General features: G+C 39.9%; 1 protein-coding gene across 4 annotated transcripts in view; it reads right to left on the bottom strand.

Annotated features, from left to right (window-relative positions):
- The window catches only part of LOC137985576 (signal-induced proliferation-associated 1-like protein 1), a 38520-nt gene that overhangs the window by 11792 nt on the left and 10065 nt on the right, over nt 1–16663 (bottom strand). For all 4 annotated transcript variants that reach the window (XM_068833195.1, XM_068833197.1, XM_068833198.1 and 1 more), the window contains exons 8-19: nt 16474–16577; nt 14210–14367; nt 11568–11674; nt 10353–10490; nt 8660–8751; nt 7383–7469; nt 6830–6888; nt 6561–6675; nt 5678–5815; nt 5222–5337; nt 4690–4935; nt 2229–4207 (exon numbers count right to left, since the gene is read on the bottom strand). In XM_068833195.1, the coding sequence (XP_068689296.1) occupies nt 2229–4207; nt 4690–4935; nt 5222–5337; nt 5678–5815; nt 6561–6675; nt 6830–6888; nt 7383–7469; nt 8660–8751; nt 10353–10490; nt 11568–11674; nt 14210–14367; nt 16474–16577 (3339 nt within the window). The remainder of the gene's footprint in view (nt 1–2228; nt 4208–4689; nt 4936–5221; nt 5338–5677; nt 5816–6560; nt 6676–6829; nt 6889–7382; nt 7470–8659; nt 8752–10352; nt 10491–11567; nt 11675–14209; nt 14368–16473; nt 16578–16663) is intronic.

Raw genomic sequence — 16663 nt, 5'->3', positions numbered from 1 at the left:
ACTCGGATTATTTTTGTAGAGAAAACTACTTGCACCAATTACTCGAAATTTTAATTTATCTTCCCTATGTAAACATAATTTAACAATAGATTATGATTTCTTTGTTCACAGACTTATTGATTGTATGCGCAAAATGGCCGTGCCCTGTACTAGTAAAACAATTTTACAGGCGAACAGTCAAAATGACTTTGATTTTAAGTGAATAGTGGGATACTGGTTCACTGATAGTGGTGTTTGCTTAGAAATTAAACTTTCTTTTGAAGACGACGCGACAGACAGTCGATTTTAAGACATTATTTTACAAGACACTGGGTTGTGCTGGGCGATTCGCGATACTTATCCACGGAAATCAAAATCATTATCGTGAACCTATCCAAACGAAACCTATTTGGAAAATAACATCTCACACTGTTTGCCTTACAATATGCTGCAACCAATCTCTAAAACAACACAAGAAAAACGTGTCGCAAATAAAACAAACTAGCTATGCTTACGCAAATTCCTCGCTGAAAATGCTTGAATCCGCGCTTTTGCTTTTGTGAGGTCTAAAATGGTACTCAAATCCCATTTGCGTCTAGATCCAACCATCGTTCTTTCGCCAAGCATCGTGAAATACTAAGTTCTACGGTTGTACCCTTATGAAACGAAACACCTTGAAGTAATAATTGTCACGGATCAATATCATCTGTTTTCCGGTCACGTCAATTTTGTCTCCCGGGTTTATTTATATCTAAGAATTACGAAATGTCAACAAAGAGTTTGTAAGTGCACAACAATATGCAGATGGAGAACATCAAAACCAAATGGAAAATAAACAACGAAGATTGTTTGTATTTTTGAAAAAATGCGGCGTACTGTTGAATATTGATTATGGCATCTTTGTCGCAAGTAATCTTTCGATCCAAGCGATATTTCCATTTTTTAAAAGTTTCCACGAGTTCCTTGACAGTGGTAGTAACGATCGATAAGAGTTGGCTTTAAAAGGTATACAGTTCACCCGCTTATTTAATTTCATTACCTGACAGAAGATTTGCCAAATATACCACTGTTTGACATTTAGTCATAGCCCCAGTTGTTCAAAAGGTGGATAACGCTATCAACTGGATAAATCACTATCCAATGGAATGGATAGCGCAATTGGTTTCGGTATGACTTATCCACTGGATTGTGATTTATCCGGTGGAAAGCGCTATCCATTGTTTGAACTTTCTCTGGGAGTTCAATGCTTTTGAAGGGGCAAAACAAAAAAAATTTCGCGGATAACGATTCAATTACAACTGCATCCGCAAGTTATATAACGAAAATGCGTGACTTTTGCGCGAGCGAGACAATACACAATCTCGTTTGCTGCAACCTAAGAAAACTTGAATTTTCGGTCAAATGACATGCCGACTTCACCGCGATCATTAAATTGCAGATAACGCGAATTATTTTCTCACGAATACGTTCCAGCACCAGACCCTTCAAAGGGTGCCAATAAATTAACATCCACCTATGCGATGCTAAGGTGTCCACAGTGATCCCATCGCGCTTTCATTTGTGTCAAGTAAAAGAATGTGTCCAAACAGAGACCTTGTCACTGTCCTCGATTAGGTACGCTGCAGGATTAGGCCATTTCCGAGTTCATGTCTGCCTCCTCTTCAAAGCGAGTCTAAGTGCGAAGCATTTGTGATGGTAATTAGTTCTACTTTAAATATGAATGAAAGCTAATTTTCATAAGAAAAAACTTCGCACTGAGACTCGCTTTGAATAGGAGGAAGACATGAACTCGGAAATGATCTATTGGCTCTCCTCTTCGTAGCATAGCTATAAAACGCTATAAGTATTATTATAAAGGGTTTCCCGAGGTTGTAACAAACCCACAGAGCGAACGAAATAATTATCGGTTTGTAACTAAAACGAAACTGCATAAAACGGTATCCCACAAGTAGCACATTAATAAAAAAGGAAGCAAACTCATTAGAAAATGATAAGTTGCGCAAAACAATACTTGCACTACATGAAGATTTTAAAGGCCCTGTATGAAAATGAGGTTGACCGATCAACTTGTGGCGAATGGACCAAGTAGATCGAGAGCCATGATTCCACATCAAATGATCGAACATTCTACTATAAATTAGCCCGCATCGAAGGCATCTCTCCAGCGTCGAAAAGAACATGGGCGATTTTACCCAAAACAGATCCTATTCGCAAGCCAAAAACAATTCGCGACAAGGGAAATTTCTTACCTGGCGCCTTTATTCTGCTCAGTGACCTGTCCTTGTCCCTTCTTTCCATCTCCCTCTCCTCCCTAGCTGTCGATGATTGATGATGCAGAAGATCGGAAGCACGTGTTAACGAATGCAGAACATCTTCAGCTACAACCAGTGATGAACCTTTATCGTACTTGACTGCTTTAGCGGCGTTCAACAACCGCGCGGTTTGATCAACGATGGAATCTATGGGATCTTCACTCGCACTCATTTTAATCTTCGTGATCCGCGCATTTCTTAAATGCGAGTGGGAACGGTGACTGCGAGATTCTCGAGATTCGCGAGTTCCACTTCCGTGGGCTGAGGCTAACCCAACCCACTCGCGCGGAAGACTCGAAGACTTTTTGTTCCTTTCCGGTGTAAACTGAAGTTTTCCGGCTATCGTCCGGGTAGCATCGACACCGTCACCGCTTCGCATTCTCGATTCTTCATCTGAAGAATCTGAATGGCCTCCACCTGTTCCCGGAACGGTTGCAGATTTTGGAACATGGCGTCGTCTACTTGATTTTGACGGTCGTGGAACCGTTTGTGATCCATCGGCGCTTTGAAGCGATGAACTGGTCAAACGGATTCTTCGCTCAGTGCGCATCACTGGTTTCGTAGGTGTTCCGCCGTGCTCGGGTGTCCGGACTTTGCTCGAAGGCTGCTTTCCATTTCGCTTCGCATACTGAGCTGCCCTTGGTCCATCGTTCTCATCTCTTTGCAGTGTCACTTTGGCGGTATCGTCCTGCGAGCTTTGACGTTGTCGCGGTGTTTTCTCTCCGTTTGCCTTCCACCCGTCAGCGGGCGTGCTGCGGCTCTTTGCGTGATAGATCTTAACCCCTTCAACTCGATCCCCTTCGATGGCTTGTCGATTCCCCAATCGTTCTATGAGAAGATTCCTCGCAGCTAGACGGGCTTCGTACTCGGATTTACGCTTAACCTCCGTTTTAATTTCCACAGAATTAGGTGACGCTTCGACCACTGTTGTTGTTGCTGCTGTTCTTCCCTTGAATAAGTTCTGAGGTAGATCACCTTCGCTTTTTCGCTGCATGAAACGGTCCTGTTCGTTTGCTTCCATGGCCAAGCGCTTTAATATGTTCCCAGGTGATTCTTCATCCTCACTGCTTCGGTTACGGTTCAGTGATTCCCCGGACTGCGCCCTCCGAGGTGTCAAATGAATGTCCTGCAGTGAGCCCCGTTCTCCGGGTGCGCGTCGCACGCTTCCGTTCCTTTCCAGGCTCCCAGTCCCATTCCCGATCATGCCTGGGGTCCTGAAACCGAATGCTTTTTCAATCTGGTCAACAGTCTCCGACATGGAAGCCTCAGTGATGTCTTCATGCTTTGGTTTCTGTTTGTAAGTGTTCACAGTTGTTACAACGGCACCCAAACTTGTCTCCTTAAAAGGTACAGTGTCCTTTTTCCTTTCAGTGGGGACTGGAGCTATCTCTTGAGTGGAGCTGAGTATATCAGGCGTGGTCGGTATCGAGTCAACATTAACGCGAACGACTCCGTAACTATCTCCCTGAAATCTGATGTCCTGTGAACCTACATCAACCCTTGTGTTGGTTGATCCCACATCATTTAAATCTCTTCGGTGCCTCGGCGTTGTGCTTCCAAAAATAGAGCCTTCAGGAGTGCGTGGAGACTGGGGAGAAGAGGGCCCACTTGCGATAGCATACAAAGTCCCCGAAGCTGTATGGGCTTTAAGAGTCACACCTACGGGCTTGGAAGTATTCTGTTCTGAATCAACTGAAACAAGGCCACCCCATTTAGGAGCCCCATGTGCATCTGGAGGACCCTGGTGTCTTTCCCCGTTGGAAGTGACACTTGTCACAGTATATGAAGCTCCGTACGTGGCTGTTTGATGACGTGGTGTCTCGTGTAGGGTTTGCGAGCTTCCAGTAGCAGAGGAAGTTGAGCTCGTGCCAGGCGACGCGGGAGAATCTGGAGGCCTGGAGCCTGAGTACGTAGCTCTGCAATGAAAAGAAGAAAACATGGGATGTCAAGTCTACCAGTGGGAAAGGACGAAAATGCGCCTCACAACTTTTGTTCAGAAACTCTGCGGGATTTAAGGAGTCTGGACAATTTTCGCACGGCATTCCCACTCTTAACGCTTGTCGTATTCTTCGAAGAAAATGTCGCCGACTTAGTTGGGATATTTAAAAAAGATTTACGGCGTATGAGGCAACAAAAGCCCCCAAACCCCAATAAAGCGGCTTCAAGTCAAGGTAACTTGGCTTAGAAGTAGACTTAACGATACAGATTTATAAGGAACACAAGTGCACCAAAAGACTAAAAACAGAGGTTAACGTACATTTAGATCCATCCACAGTTTTGAAGACTTTGAACTCATGCATAACCGAATACATTGTGCGTCTTACTCCCTGTTTCGCAAATCTCGTACAACCACGAAAGCACTGGAGATATTTAATTACATATAAATAAGAAATGTTACCTGATATCCACAACAGTTCCGTTACTCGTACGAATTACCCAAGGACTATCTTTCCCAGTGACGCTGTTTTTGGGAAAGACTTTCGGAGGTTGCTTACGACCTACATCAATGGACGAAGACGAGGCCGCAGATTGCTCACGTGACTCAGATTCTTCGGCTACTGAAGACGCACTGCCAAATGAAGACATTGTAGTAACTGAGGCTCGGTTACCGCTCCAATAAGAACCACCGACAGGCTGGATACCCCTGGGGAAAGAGATGACAGGTAAGTAAGAATGTACCCCAGGGTAAATGCCAGACTCCCGAAGGGGGGGGTTCATGGCTGAGACAACGCTTTAAGATAAGAGCCAAATGGATGCTTGAGGAACGAAATAAAGGGACACTGGGCCATCCCCTGGGATAGATCAAACACCCGAAGGGAAAGAACTGTCTGACTAATGCACGGTTGACTTTAGAGCCAAATGGATGCTTGTCGGGGAGGCGTCTCAATTTAGAAACAACAGAGCGTAAATCTGATATAAATGATACGTACTTCCTTGGTTTTCCACTCTGGAAGGGCGGCACAATGACCGCTGACACTGATCCTGGCTTGCGTAAAATCTCGATCATTTGATCGTGGCTCAACGTCGCTACTATCATCCCATTGATCTGAAATATAAAACATCAAAGGGGTTTTTTGAGACCCATACCTTGTTTGGTTTGCCACACAACCTCTTCTTTAAAGGCCTAACTGCGAGACGGATCATTGACTAAAACTGAACCAATCAGAGCCAAACAGAGTACCATATGTTATTTCGAATTCGTCCCACGATCGCGTTTTCCAGCATTTTTCATCACCTACACCTATTAATTTCGGTTGCTCAATTTTTCATTGGTAAATCTATGAGTTGAGATCGAGAAATAACGATTACTCTACTATTGGATTGCCGAAAATCAATTGAAAACCAGTCGACAAAGTTCGGTTTGCAGACAAAGTTAACAGACAAACCTCTACAAGACGAGATCCTTGCCGTAGCCCAGCCTGCCAAGCGAATCCAGAGGGTTCAACATCCGCTATGAGCCCCTCGAACTGTACATGGAACCCCAGTTGTCCCATGTTGTTGCGCCTTAATGTCATTGTCTGGGTCTGTAAATGAAAGAGAAGTAAATGTTAACTCAAACTCAGAGAATTGAGTAGGGTTTTGGGTTTTCGACAGTTTGTGAAGTAGGGGACACCGGTCGTGACCTTTTTTGGCATCTCAAGGCGCGAGCTACCTAGGGGGAAGGGGGGGGGGGGGGTCTGTACATGAAACCCCAGGGAATATTGGGATAGCGCGGCAGTGATGAGAGCAGTCGGCTCCTACCAAAGTGCCCTGGGTTCGACTCCGACTTGGTTCCCAATCTACTCTGCTCCACAAAAACTAAACCACGATTTGCTTTGAGTAGATTTGATTTCTGTACAGCGGTGTCTCCAATTAGTGCCCCTGCGCTGAATAAACTTGATGTCTTGACGCTTACATAAAGTTCATCATATAATCGGGATCTACGCTTCATACACTTAGATAGCCTGCGAGCAAGCTCTTTTTCGGCTTTCGGGGTGGGTGGGCGGGCGCCCACCCACCCCGAAAGCCGAAAGAGAGCTTGCTCGCAGGCTAACACTTAGAACGCTTTCCATTTGACAGAACTGACCGGCCAGACCGGGCATTTGGAAGAACTAACTCTACCACGCTTTCAAATTAACGCACTTCGAGGATGAAATACATGTACACTGTTCTACAAGAATGCGAGGGATTATCATGCAAGTGTTCCTTTAACCTGTTCCATTTTCCTTGCAAACTGACAGGTCTGGCCGGCCAGATCTGACAACACGAAAGCGCGCTTAGTTCCCGTACCTGGCAGCCGATGGAAATTTCTTCAAGTCTCCTGACAATCTCAGGGATGTCATCTGAATCAGATGTTGGAATATTGAGCACCAAACAACCTCCACTGCCGTAAAACACTTTGATGCTGTCAAGAAGATACAACAACAAAAATGTACACTCCTACAGTAACAATTTTAGATTCTAGGAAAAGGGGAAAGAATTCTTTAATGATTAATTTCTTGGGAAGAAATTTGATAATTTCACGAACAAAATGAACTGTTGGGGAAATTCGTGTGTACCTTTGAGATAGCGATGTCCAGCCAATGACTGATTTTGCTGGGATGCTGAATATCACCTCCTGTTAAAAATTTTACAACAAATGTAAGTAGGTGAAACCCGTCAATAATTTGTATCCAAACATTGATTAAAATACAGCCATGGATGAACTCACTTGGGAAGTGGACAAAACTGAGAAGGCATTGATCACAAATTAATTTTTGGCATTCTCCTTGTCTGTTTTGGGAACAATGTTTATCTGACTGCTAAACAAAGTTGAAGTTTAGCAGTGCAGCCAGACAAACTCCTTATAATTATTCCCCAGAGCCTCGAGATGATGCCTTTTGCTTAGGGCTAAATTTTAGTGTATTGAAATTGGTCTATTGGCACCAATATATATAGTAACTGATATGATAACTAACAAGGAAATGAAAAAAAAAAGATGGGTGCAAAAATAGAAGGTGAGACAGATCAACTCATAAGATTAGTGCAGTTGATTCCAAAGAAATTAACTGCCATTTCATAAAATGCGCACAAGTCTGTTTAATGTCTTAAGCTCATTCTTATGTTGTTTACCTTACTAGAAGAATGTACCAAGACCAGAGTATCAGCAGAGATTCCCATTTTGCATTCGATCATTGAGGCATTCCTGTAATCCTCAACCTATAAAATTAATAGTTTTTAATTTGCAAGAAAATATGAGCAGGACATCTGTAAGGGTATTATATAATACAGTAGCAAGTTGTATAGGGCAAACAATAATTACTTCTTACATAGATACTGATGAAATACTAGGATTTTCCTTCTTACCAAAAAATCATATCTTTACTGTGTGCAATGAACATACCATATTTAGCTTTCACATGTGAGGATGTGTCGTCATGGTAACTAGCACGATTAGCCAATAAAACACGAGCTTCCCCTTAACTGTAAGATACTTTGTGCTGTAATATACATGTAATTCTTCTCTACTACACTAACATTTCTATTGCAAAATTTGACACATTTTGTTTTCCATAACTTTCATATCTTGGTCCATGTTACACAGCATGCATGTTTTAGCCTTTGATGACCACTTTCCCCATTTTGAAAATGAATAAAACAAGTTGTTTATAATCCGGACATTTCATCAATATCTATACAATAAACAGAGCATTACAAGGCTACTTGGGGATACAAATTTTATCTTCTTGTGCAGATAGTAACTATCAGTACTCAAGGATAAAATTTGTATCCATGCGAAGCCATGTGGCATCTACACAGCTGCAACACAGCTCTCCAGCCACGTTTGTATCTGACTTATAAAATGAATGTGATAGAGAAGGTTAACCAGAATTCTGCACCTTAATCATAATATTTATTATTAATTTCTTCCATAAGAACCTCTGCCACATGACTGTACATGTATGCTATCATTACTACTGAAATTACCTGCCAGTGATTGGCTAGGTTACAACCTCCCTGTCTGTATAAGTAGTATAAACAAGAAAACGGTGCTGCGGTTTGCCAAACATACAGAGAGAGGTGACATGTTTTTAGGTTGTTGGTTCTCTACTCTGCTCCGAAAGGTTTTCCCCCGGGTACTCCTGTTTTCCCCTCCCCCCAAAAACCAACACTCCAAATTCCAACGCGATCTGGATAAGAGGGGCACAATAGTTAGAAAAGTGTGATTGGTTATTGCGTCTCTCTCTCTATATTATTATTATTATTATTATTATTATTATACTTTCAAAACCTCTGACGCAATGACAGGGTATGCTCATCAGAAAAAGGAATAGTTTCCTTGCATAGTTTTTGACAAAATGTTCCACTCCTTTTATAATATCTTTAATGTTCAAGATGGGACTATTTACCTGAACGTTCCAAACCAACGCTCCTCGTGATACTTTCTCAGGGCTGATAGGTGGGCGAACTTTCTCCTTCTTCTTTGTTGACCTTAAAATTCCTGGGAAAGAAAAAAAACATCATATGTAGGTGTGTAATCATCCAAGGAAGGTACAAGTACTCAGTAACACAGTAACTGTAGATTTACAGGTGTTTAACCCCCTGACCCCTGGGAGTGTCTAACTTTGTCTAACGCAAGACAATTTTACTAGCGAACTAAAGGAGTTGGCATGGTCCAGTGGTTTAGGGCATTGGGTTTGCATGCGGTTGCCCTGGGTTCAAATCCCATTCTAACCTCTGGTTTAGATTTATTTTCGCTTGTCCTGGATTCAACTCTGCCATACTTTGTAAAATAATAGCCAATTGGTTGCCTCCTGTCAGCTGGGTTCTGTTAAGTATGAATTGTTACTTTCTGATTATTAAAAAGTGGGGTGCCTGTAAACTAGCTTGATAGGTAAGTGCACTGCCACTACAAACAAAGCATTTAAATTTTATTTTTACAACTGGGAGTGTCCTGTGGCACCTGAGGAGTCAATAGACCACTTTGAAAAATACCATAACACTCCCCCCCCCCCCCAAATTTTGCATAAGCGCTGTTTTTGTTTTCTCTTGGGACCATTGTAACTACCAAGACAAACTGGACACGATGCTTATGCAAAATTTTGGGGGTCAAACAAAAAGTATTATGGTACTTTTCAAAGTGGCTTATGGGTTAAGGATCAACTTTTTTCCTGTAACAGGCTGCACACGTTACATTGACAGTGTATGTAAAACAAACAATACATCAATGACAATGCAAATTGCAAATGTATTCCAGGTTTGAAGGAATTCTTGCATTGCACAAAGACATCCATGCAGCTGACTTTATTTATCATTTATTTATTTATTTTTATTTTTTTTTTCATTTTGCCACAGAAAAAAGAAATTAAAATACAAATATGAACAATCAAAAAAGAGAAGATGGAAAGAAAATTATTGAATTACATTGGTGGCGAGGAGGCCTAAAAGAAACTACTAAGCTTATGTAAATTAGGCCCCCCCAAGTAAAAGCATCTATCTATTGTTGACATGCAAGTTGGCAACGGAGAATACAATTTATTATTACAAACATTTAGTTATTTAACATGTTGAAATGTAAAGTAATGAACAAAAATTAAAAACAGTTTGAATTTGCAAGTTGGTAATGAAGCATACAATTACAAACACTTAGTCATTTAATTAAGGTGTTGAAATATGTAAACAGTTGTGAAAGTAAATTACAGGGTGAAAACAATTTGACACAGGAAGAACAAAATACTTAATTTTTAGAATAGTTGTTAAAAAAGAATGATCTAAGTACTTTCTTGAAGGAAGCTGTTGAGGAAGAATTGATTATATCAATGTCAAGCGAATTGTAAAATTTAGGTCCCTGACAGAAAACAGAAAATTGTTTAATGTTAGTCTGACAGAAAGGCAAATGAAATGCAAGAGAATAGTGGCTTGTTCAAAACACTGCTGGATTGGTTCAATTTTAAAGCACAGGTAGACTGAAATTTTTACAGACAACAAACCTCAAATTGCATTTACATTTACATTGATCTGTCTCAGCAGTAAAAAACTTTGAAGATACACCCTTCTTAACCAAGGCAAAAAGATGACAACCATACACATTTTAGAACATACCTTTTCCCTTTGCACCTGTCTCCAGTGTGGTGCTGGTGACATAGTTTGTGGCCAGATCTTTAAGGTATTCATGTCTTGTCCTTGTTGCCATGGCACTAAATTTCTCTGATTTATGGGCTGCATTTTCAGCATTTATAACTAAGAATCAGAACAGCATATTGTCACTTTGACTACAACTCCAATAAAAAAAGGAAGTTATTCAACACATTTAATTTCATACAAATTACAATAAATGCAGAAAGAGACAAGTGAACTGATGTTCAAAGACCGAATTTCATAGCAGTTGAGGAAGGCCCATTATGGTGACAACAAGAGTGGCACCATAAAACAATGGTGCTACTTATGCTGTAGCAACCATAAAACAATGGTGCTACTAATGCCGTAGCAACCACAGAACAATGATGCTACCTATTCTGTAGCAACCACAAATCAATGATGCTACTTATGCTGTAGCAACCACAAAACAATGATGGTAGCTATGCTGTAGCAATCATAAAACAATGTTGCTACTTATGCTGTAGCAACCAAAAAACAATGGTGCTACTACTTATGCTGTAGCAACCATAAAACAATGATGGTACTCATGCTGTAACAACCATAAAACAATAGTGCTACTTATGCTGTAGTAACCATAAAACAATCCATTTACATGAAGAAAATTTTCTTTACAGCCCCTTGAAGGATGAGGAAGAACGAAGTGAAAAGGATAATAATAATAATATATATGATTTATATCGCGCATATACTGGGGGCTCTATGCGCCATTACAACGATAAAATGAAACAATATATAGAACTAGAAGTTAATAGTAAAGTAACTAATTTAAAGCAATCTTAAATAAGTACGTTTTAAGTTTCTTAAAATGTGATTCATTTGAGGATTTATGAAGAGAAACCAGCACCAAATGGTAACTCTGATATTCTCTCTTCAGCTAGAGTAGCGCCTTTCTAGCAGCAATAACTTTCGTTTCCTGGATAGTTCAGTTAATGTATACAGTGAGTAGTTTGAAATTATTATTAATTTTTTATTGTCAAGTGCTTTCAGTGATGCTAGGTTAATTTTAAATTAAGTATTAAAAAAAAGTTTGTTGCTGTTGTTGTTGTTGTTGTTGATACATGTAGTCATTAACCACCATCAATGCCTTTAATGTTAGCCCTAGACTTACTGATAACAGAATTCTGTTGGTCGTCGAGGTTATTAATAACAAATTCTCACCTTTTGTCAGGAGGAAATCGGCAAAAGCTTTTTGCTTCCCAAACTTTGCTCCTGCTGGAATGTTGGGTCCAAAAGGTGGCACATCTTTTGAACGGCTTATTGCAACCCTGAAGTCAATACTAATTATTAGCATAAAGAAGTTACGGACCCCTTAGAGGACAATGTCAAGGGCCATAAGTGTAACCTATGATTTAGCTTCTCAACACTACAATGTTATAATTAAGTTCACCCTTTAACTCCTGAGAGTGAGACAGAAATTTTACTCTGTCGAAGCCCAGACAATAATTTGTACTTGTCAATGTGGGCTGCTCCATGAATGGGTTAAGAGTGAAGTATATCAAGTGAAGCTATGATTCTTGCAGTTATGAATGCAATTTTTGCAATTGCATAGTGAAGCCTGAAAAATTCAGGACTTCAACGGGCTTTGAACATCTGACCTCGCGATGCCACAATGTGATGCTCTAAACAACTGAGCTATGAAGCCCACTGATGTTGGCAGCTAGTCAATTGTGGGTTCAAATGTTCCCGTGGTGAATGATCAATGAACGAAATGATAATATCAGGGACCGAAATTAACCACAATTTTCAGTCGCCAGATGGCAAATTGTGGTTGCCAAAAGTTTTCGCCTGAAAATGCACGTTTTGAACTGGATACCAGAAAGAAACGACTGTGCAGTCTCGTGTATGTGTCTTGCTTGAGCATTATTTTTCGCTTTCGAAAGCGGACATTTTGGAGAGAAAATGTATCCGACCTCGATTGCTCATTGAAAATTTCAGCCACTGAAACACCAGTCACGTGCTGTCACACACAAGCCGCCATGTTCTTACCGTGAGCTACATCCCTCGTACCAGCCCCTTGAATCTCTTTACTGAGTCGTTGTTTTGTTCGCCCACAATACATATTTTATGAGAAACCACCAAAAAATTTGGCAAATTGCGACATTATGGAGGTAGTTAACAGGAAAACTTCTTTCATTTTTATTTCAAAAACACCCGCAGGATAAAAAGTAAGACACCTTTTGGCAAAACGCTCTGAACTTAATAGTACATCGCCCACTGGCGACCAGTTGTGAAATTCTGGTCACCAGTACTCAATTTTTAGTTGCATTGGCAACCAGGAGGATGCAATTTCGGACCGTGTATATGAAATGAATTATATTGAACTGCAGATAAGAAATCAAGTGAACCTATGATCCTTGCTGTTATGAACCCAATTTTTGCCATTGTGTAGAGAAGCCTGAAAAATTGCAAAGTGCATTCATATCTGCAAGGATGATGGGAGCTGGTCATTTGTGGGTTCAAATGTTCCTGTGGTGAATGAGAAAAAATTTGAACAACAACATAATTGTATACTTCAGTGAAAGAAATGAATCATATATTAAAAACTGCAGAAATAAAATCAAGTGAAGCTATGATCCTTGCAGTTACAAATGCAATTTTGCACTAGCGTAGAGAAGCCTGAAAAATTGCAAATTGCGTTCATATCTGCAATGATAGCTTCCCTCGATTTCATTTCTGCAGTTTTCAATATATGATTCATTTCATACAACACGTCTTTCACTGAAGTATAAAATTATGTTGTCATTCAAATTTTTTCTTGGTTTAAAATTTTTCAGATCTGTTCAATTTTGATTTTTTTTTGTCTAATTTACATTACCATAATCTGAAACAATTGAACTGGTTTTTGAACCAAGAGTAATTTGGAACCACAACATAAATTATACATACCATAAATTAGAGTAGTCAGAACTACACATGTAAGATAAAGTAATATAACAATATACTCACCCTCTTTGCATCGTAGTCAACTAAGTCTGCCTTCCACCCCCCCCCCCCCCCTCAACAAAACAACAACCAACAATCCCTATACCCACATTAACAAACAATCCCCTAGCTCACTTCCCCAACTGATGTTGCAATCAATTATTTTCACAAATTTTAGCCGCAAAATTGTCGCGGTGCATTGTGTCAGTGGTTTAGCAAAACAAAATATGAGCCCCCAAAACTTGTGTGTAAAGAAACCTCTGAAAATGGCAAATGGTTGAAGGAATGGAGTTGTGCATGTAACATTGCAGCTAAATTACGCCACAATTACACTATCTTCAGATTGAAAGAAAATTCATGGCGAGAAACAAAATGATTTTGTCTTTTCTTTATTTATTTTAGCAAAAGTAGCAGCAAAGTGGCAACTGCTAACCCTTTTGTTTCGAAAGAGCAAAGGTGAAAGCAAGTCGCAAATTTGTGACTTCTCCAGATATTAATTTTAGTCGCAAAAGGGACTGTATTGGTCGCACTGACGAGCCCTGGGTTAAAAAATTTTTGTCCTACCAGGAATAGAGACAATTAACGTCAAAAAGTGACCCCTAAACTCTGCTCTTCAGGTAAAGATAGACAGCTGCACTTAGACTAACCTAGAAATAAGGCTAAGCTTGTCACTTCTCTTATAGTTGGAAATAGGCAGCAAACTGGTTAAAACTTGTGGAACACTTGGTCTAGGATACCAAAATTGGGCATGCATCTAATTGCGAGGATTTCTGTACAGAAGGGTACCAATCATGGCACATGAAAAACTGTTGACTCGTCAAAGAGATAATTATACATGTACATGTGACACAAATTAGAATGCTTCTTATTTCAATCACCTGTAGTAAGTGTTTTCTGAGCAAGGATTAAACACTCGAACCACAATAAACACGTGCTGAAAGTGAGATCTTATGTTCTTTGGGGTGAATGGCAGTGCTCCTGGTTCTTGGAAGACGATTGTAACAATGTCATTTCCAATGTGCCTCTTTCGAAGAAGCTGCAAAAAGAAAGAGCAATATTCACCGACGTGACAAACTTAATCACAGCCGCATGAGGCAGCACAACAAGATACTTTAAATCTCATCTGTCAACAGCACATCAGGTGGCATTCATCCACTATGAATTTCTTTCAATCATAGTTGGTCAGCATCAAATGGTATCCACTTTGAGGAATCACAGCAGATTTTATGGCAATATAATGTGTACCTGCTCCCAACCTGGTTTGCCAGAATCTATACACAGCTTTGCAAAGAACACTTTACAGTCAACCAGTATCTTGTCACCAATAGCGTACACACATTTACCATTCCACTATTACGCCATTTTACCATATTTGGTCAAGAGAACGCGCAAAATATGAGACGGTAATACACTGTAGTGTCCTGGTTTGACCGGTTTAGAACAGACCAAATACGTACAGAACGGCAGTTTTTCAATCAAAGAAATTGTTTTCAACAAGATACAAAGCCTGCGAATTTAGCTTGTCATTGCTTGTCACTTGTCATTTTGTTTATACAATGGAATAAAGGACATTTGGCTGCCTTTTTGTGCTGCCTATTATCTTTCACAAGCGCCCTAAGGGACAGATGATACATTTTTTTTAGAAACACTCTTACCAAATAAAATTGAAGCAATAATTATAAAACCTTTTTGTAGTGGAATAATAAATCTCTCATTCAATGGTTTAACATATAATACTCGCGGACATTTTGCTCACTGCTTGTATTTTAGGAATAGGCAACTCGCAATATATCCGCACATATTATATGTAAAACCATCGAATAAGATGTACATGTATGTACATGAGTACACAAAATGGTATGACTCCAGAGTAATGGAAATCACCACAGCAGCCTCTCCCAAAGCAGTACTCTTATTAACCCATTGACTCCTGCGAGTGAGACTCAACAGATTTTACTCTGTCTGACGCCAGACGATTTTACTCATCAACTGGGCGCATCCTAGGGCCCCTGAGGGATCAATGGGTTAAAATACCCTTAACCCATTGACCCCCAGGGGTTCCCCATTGACGAGTAAAATCGTCTGGCGTTAGACAGAGTAAAATACTCTGGCGTTAGAAAGAGTAAAATACTAAGTCTGGCCGGTTTAGGCCGATTTGGACATCAAAGGGTTAACAGGGACATAGTTTTTCAGTGAGTGATTAAACTTGGGTGGAAACAATATAAGTTTCCTGCCAGGGAAAACAACATCATTGGCAGCAGAGCCACCAGCCTTGCTATCAGTCAAGATATTTACAAGACATCCTGTGCATAAATGGATCCCAATTAATTACTCTTTTGTTTGCGTGCTAATGTATTCCAAACAGCTGCAATCCTAACCCATTGACTCCTTGGAGTGGGACTTAAGGACAGTGCCTACTATTCTTATTGCGCATATGTTCTGCACATCTCGAGATACATGTACGCGGGTTTCCTATCGGTGATGCTTACTAATACAGTGATAATTATCTTTGCGCAGTTTAAAACTATCCAGAGAAAGTAGATCTTCCTAAGTACTCTTGGTGTCCAAATATAAAATTGGTAGTAACCATGCATTTTTGAGAGATAATTAAACTTCAAATTGAGAAAGAATGCCATAAATTGCTTTGTACATTGTATTTTAAAGCTGTTTACAAATATTATTTGTCAACTATCTTTGAAAAATGTGTGGTTACCCCAAATTTTGTTTTTGGATTTCAATAACACATGTTAAGATCTGCATAATCATAAATTGGGGCAAAAATACCTTTGAATTAGTAGGCACCGTCCTTAATAGATTTTACTCTGTATTTTACTCGTCCATGAGGACGGTCCAGGGCATTTTAATTAAAGGAATTTTTTTATAACATTCTTTTATCTACACTAACAAGGCTAGTTGAGATAATCAACATAACCACAAACATTTATTGTCTGCTGTTAATTTTGTGCAAAGGGTCTGTTAGAATGTGACTTTGTCAGGAAGAGGAATAGACAAATAATTATTATTGAACTATGTATATTACAAATTGTCAAATAAGATAACCATTTTTCAATTTTCAAAGCAGCAGGTAGGAGAGTGCCTCAACAGATGCAATAGTGCAACTAAAACACAAGTCCAGCTGTACCTGTTGACGATTATTTGGTGTCCATGGTAAAAGAGTTGACACATGAAACATGATTTCACGACCTTGAAATTGCGTGTACACAGAATACTCTCCTGTGGAGTCATCTGCAAAAACATCAAAACCACCTATAAGCTACTCTTGTTAAAAATATGTATGATTCACAGTTACATGTAGCTTTATTTGGGATTAC

The sequence above is a fragment of the Montipora foliosa genome, chromosome 14 (assembly GCF_036669935.1).
Source record: "Montipora foliosa isolate CH-2021 chromosome 14, ASM3666993v2, whole genome shotgun sequence".
In the NCBI taxonomy this organism is placed as follows: Eukaryota; Metazoa; Cnidaria; class Anthozoa; order Scleractinia; family Acroporidae; genus Montipora; species Montipora foliosa.
Note: the sequence above shows the minus strand (reverse complement) of the source record. Positions and strands in the feature narration are given on the sequence as shown.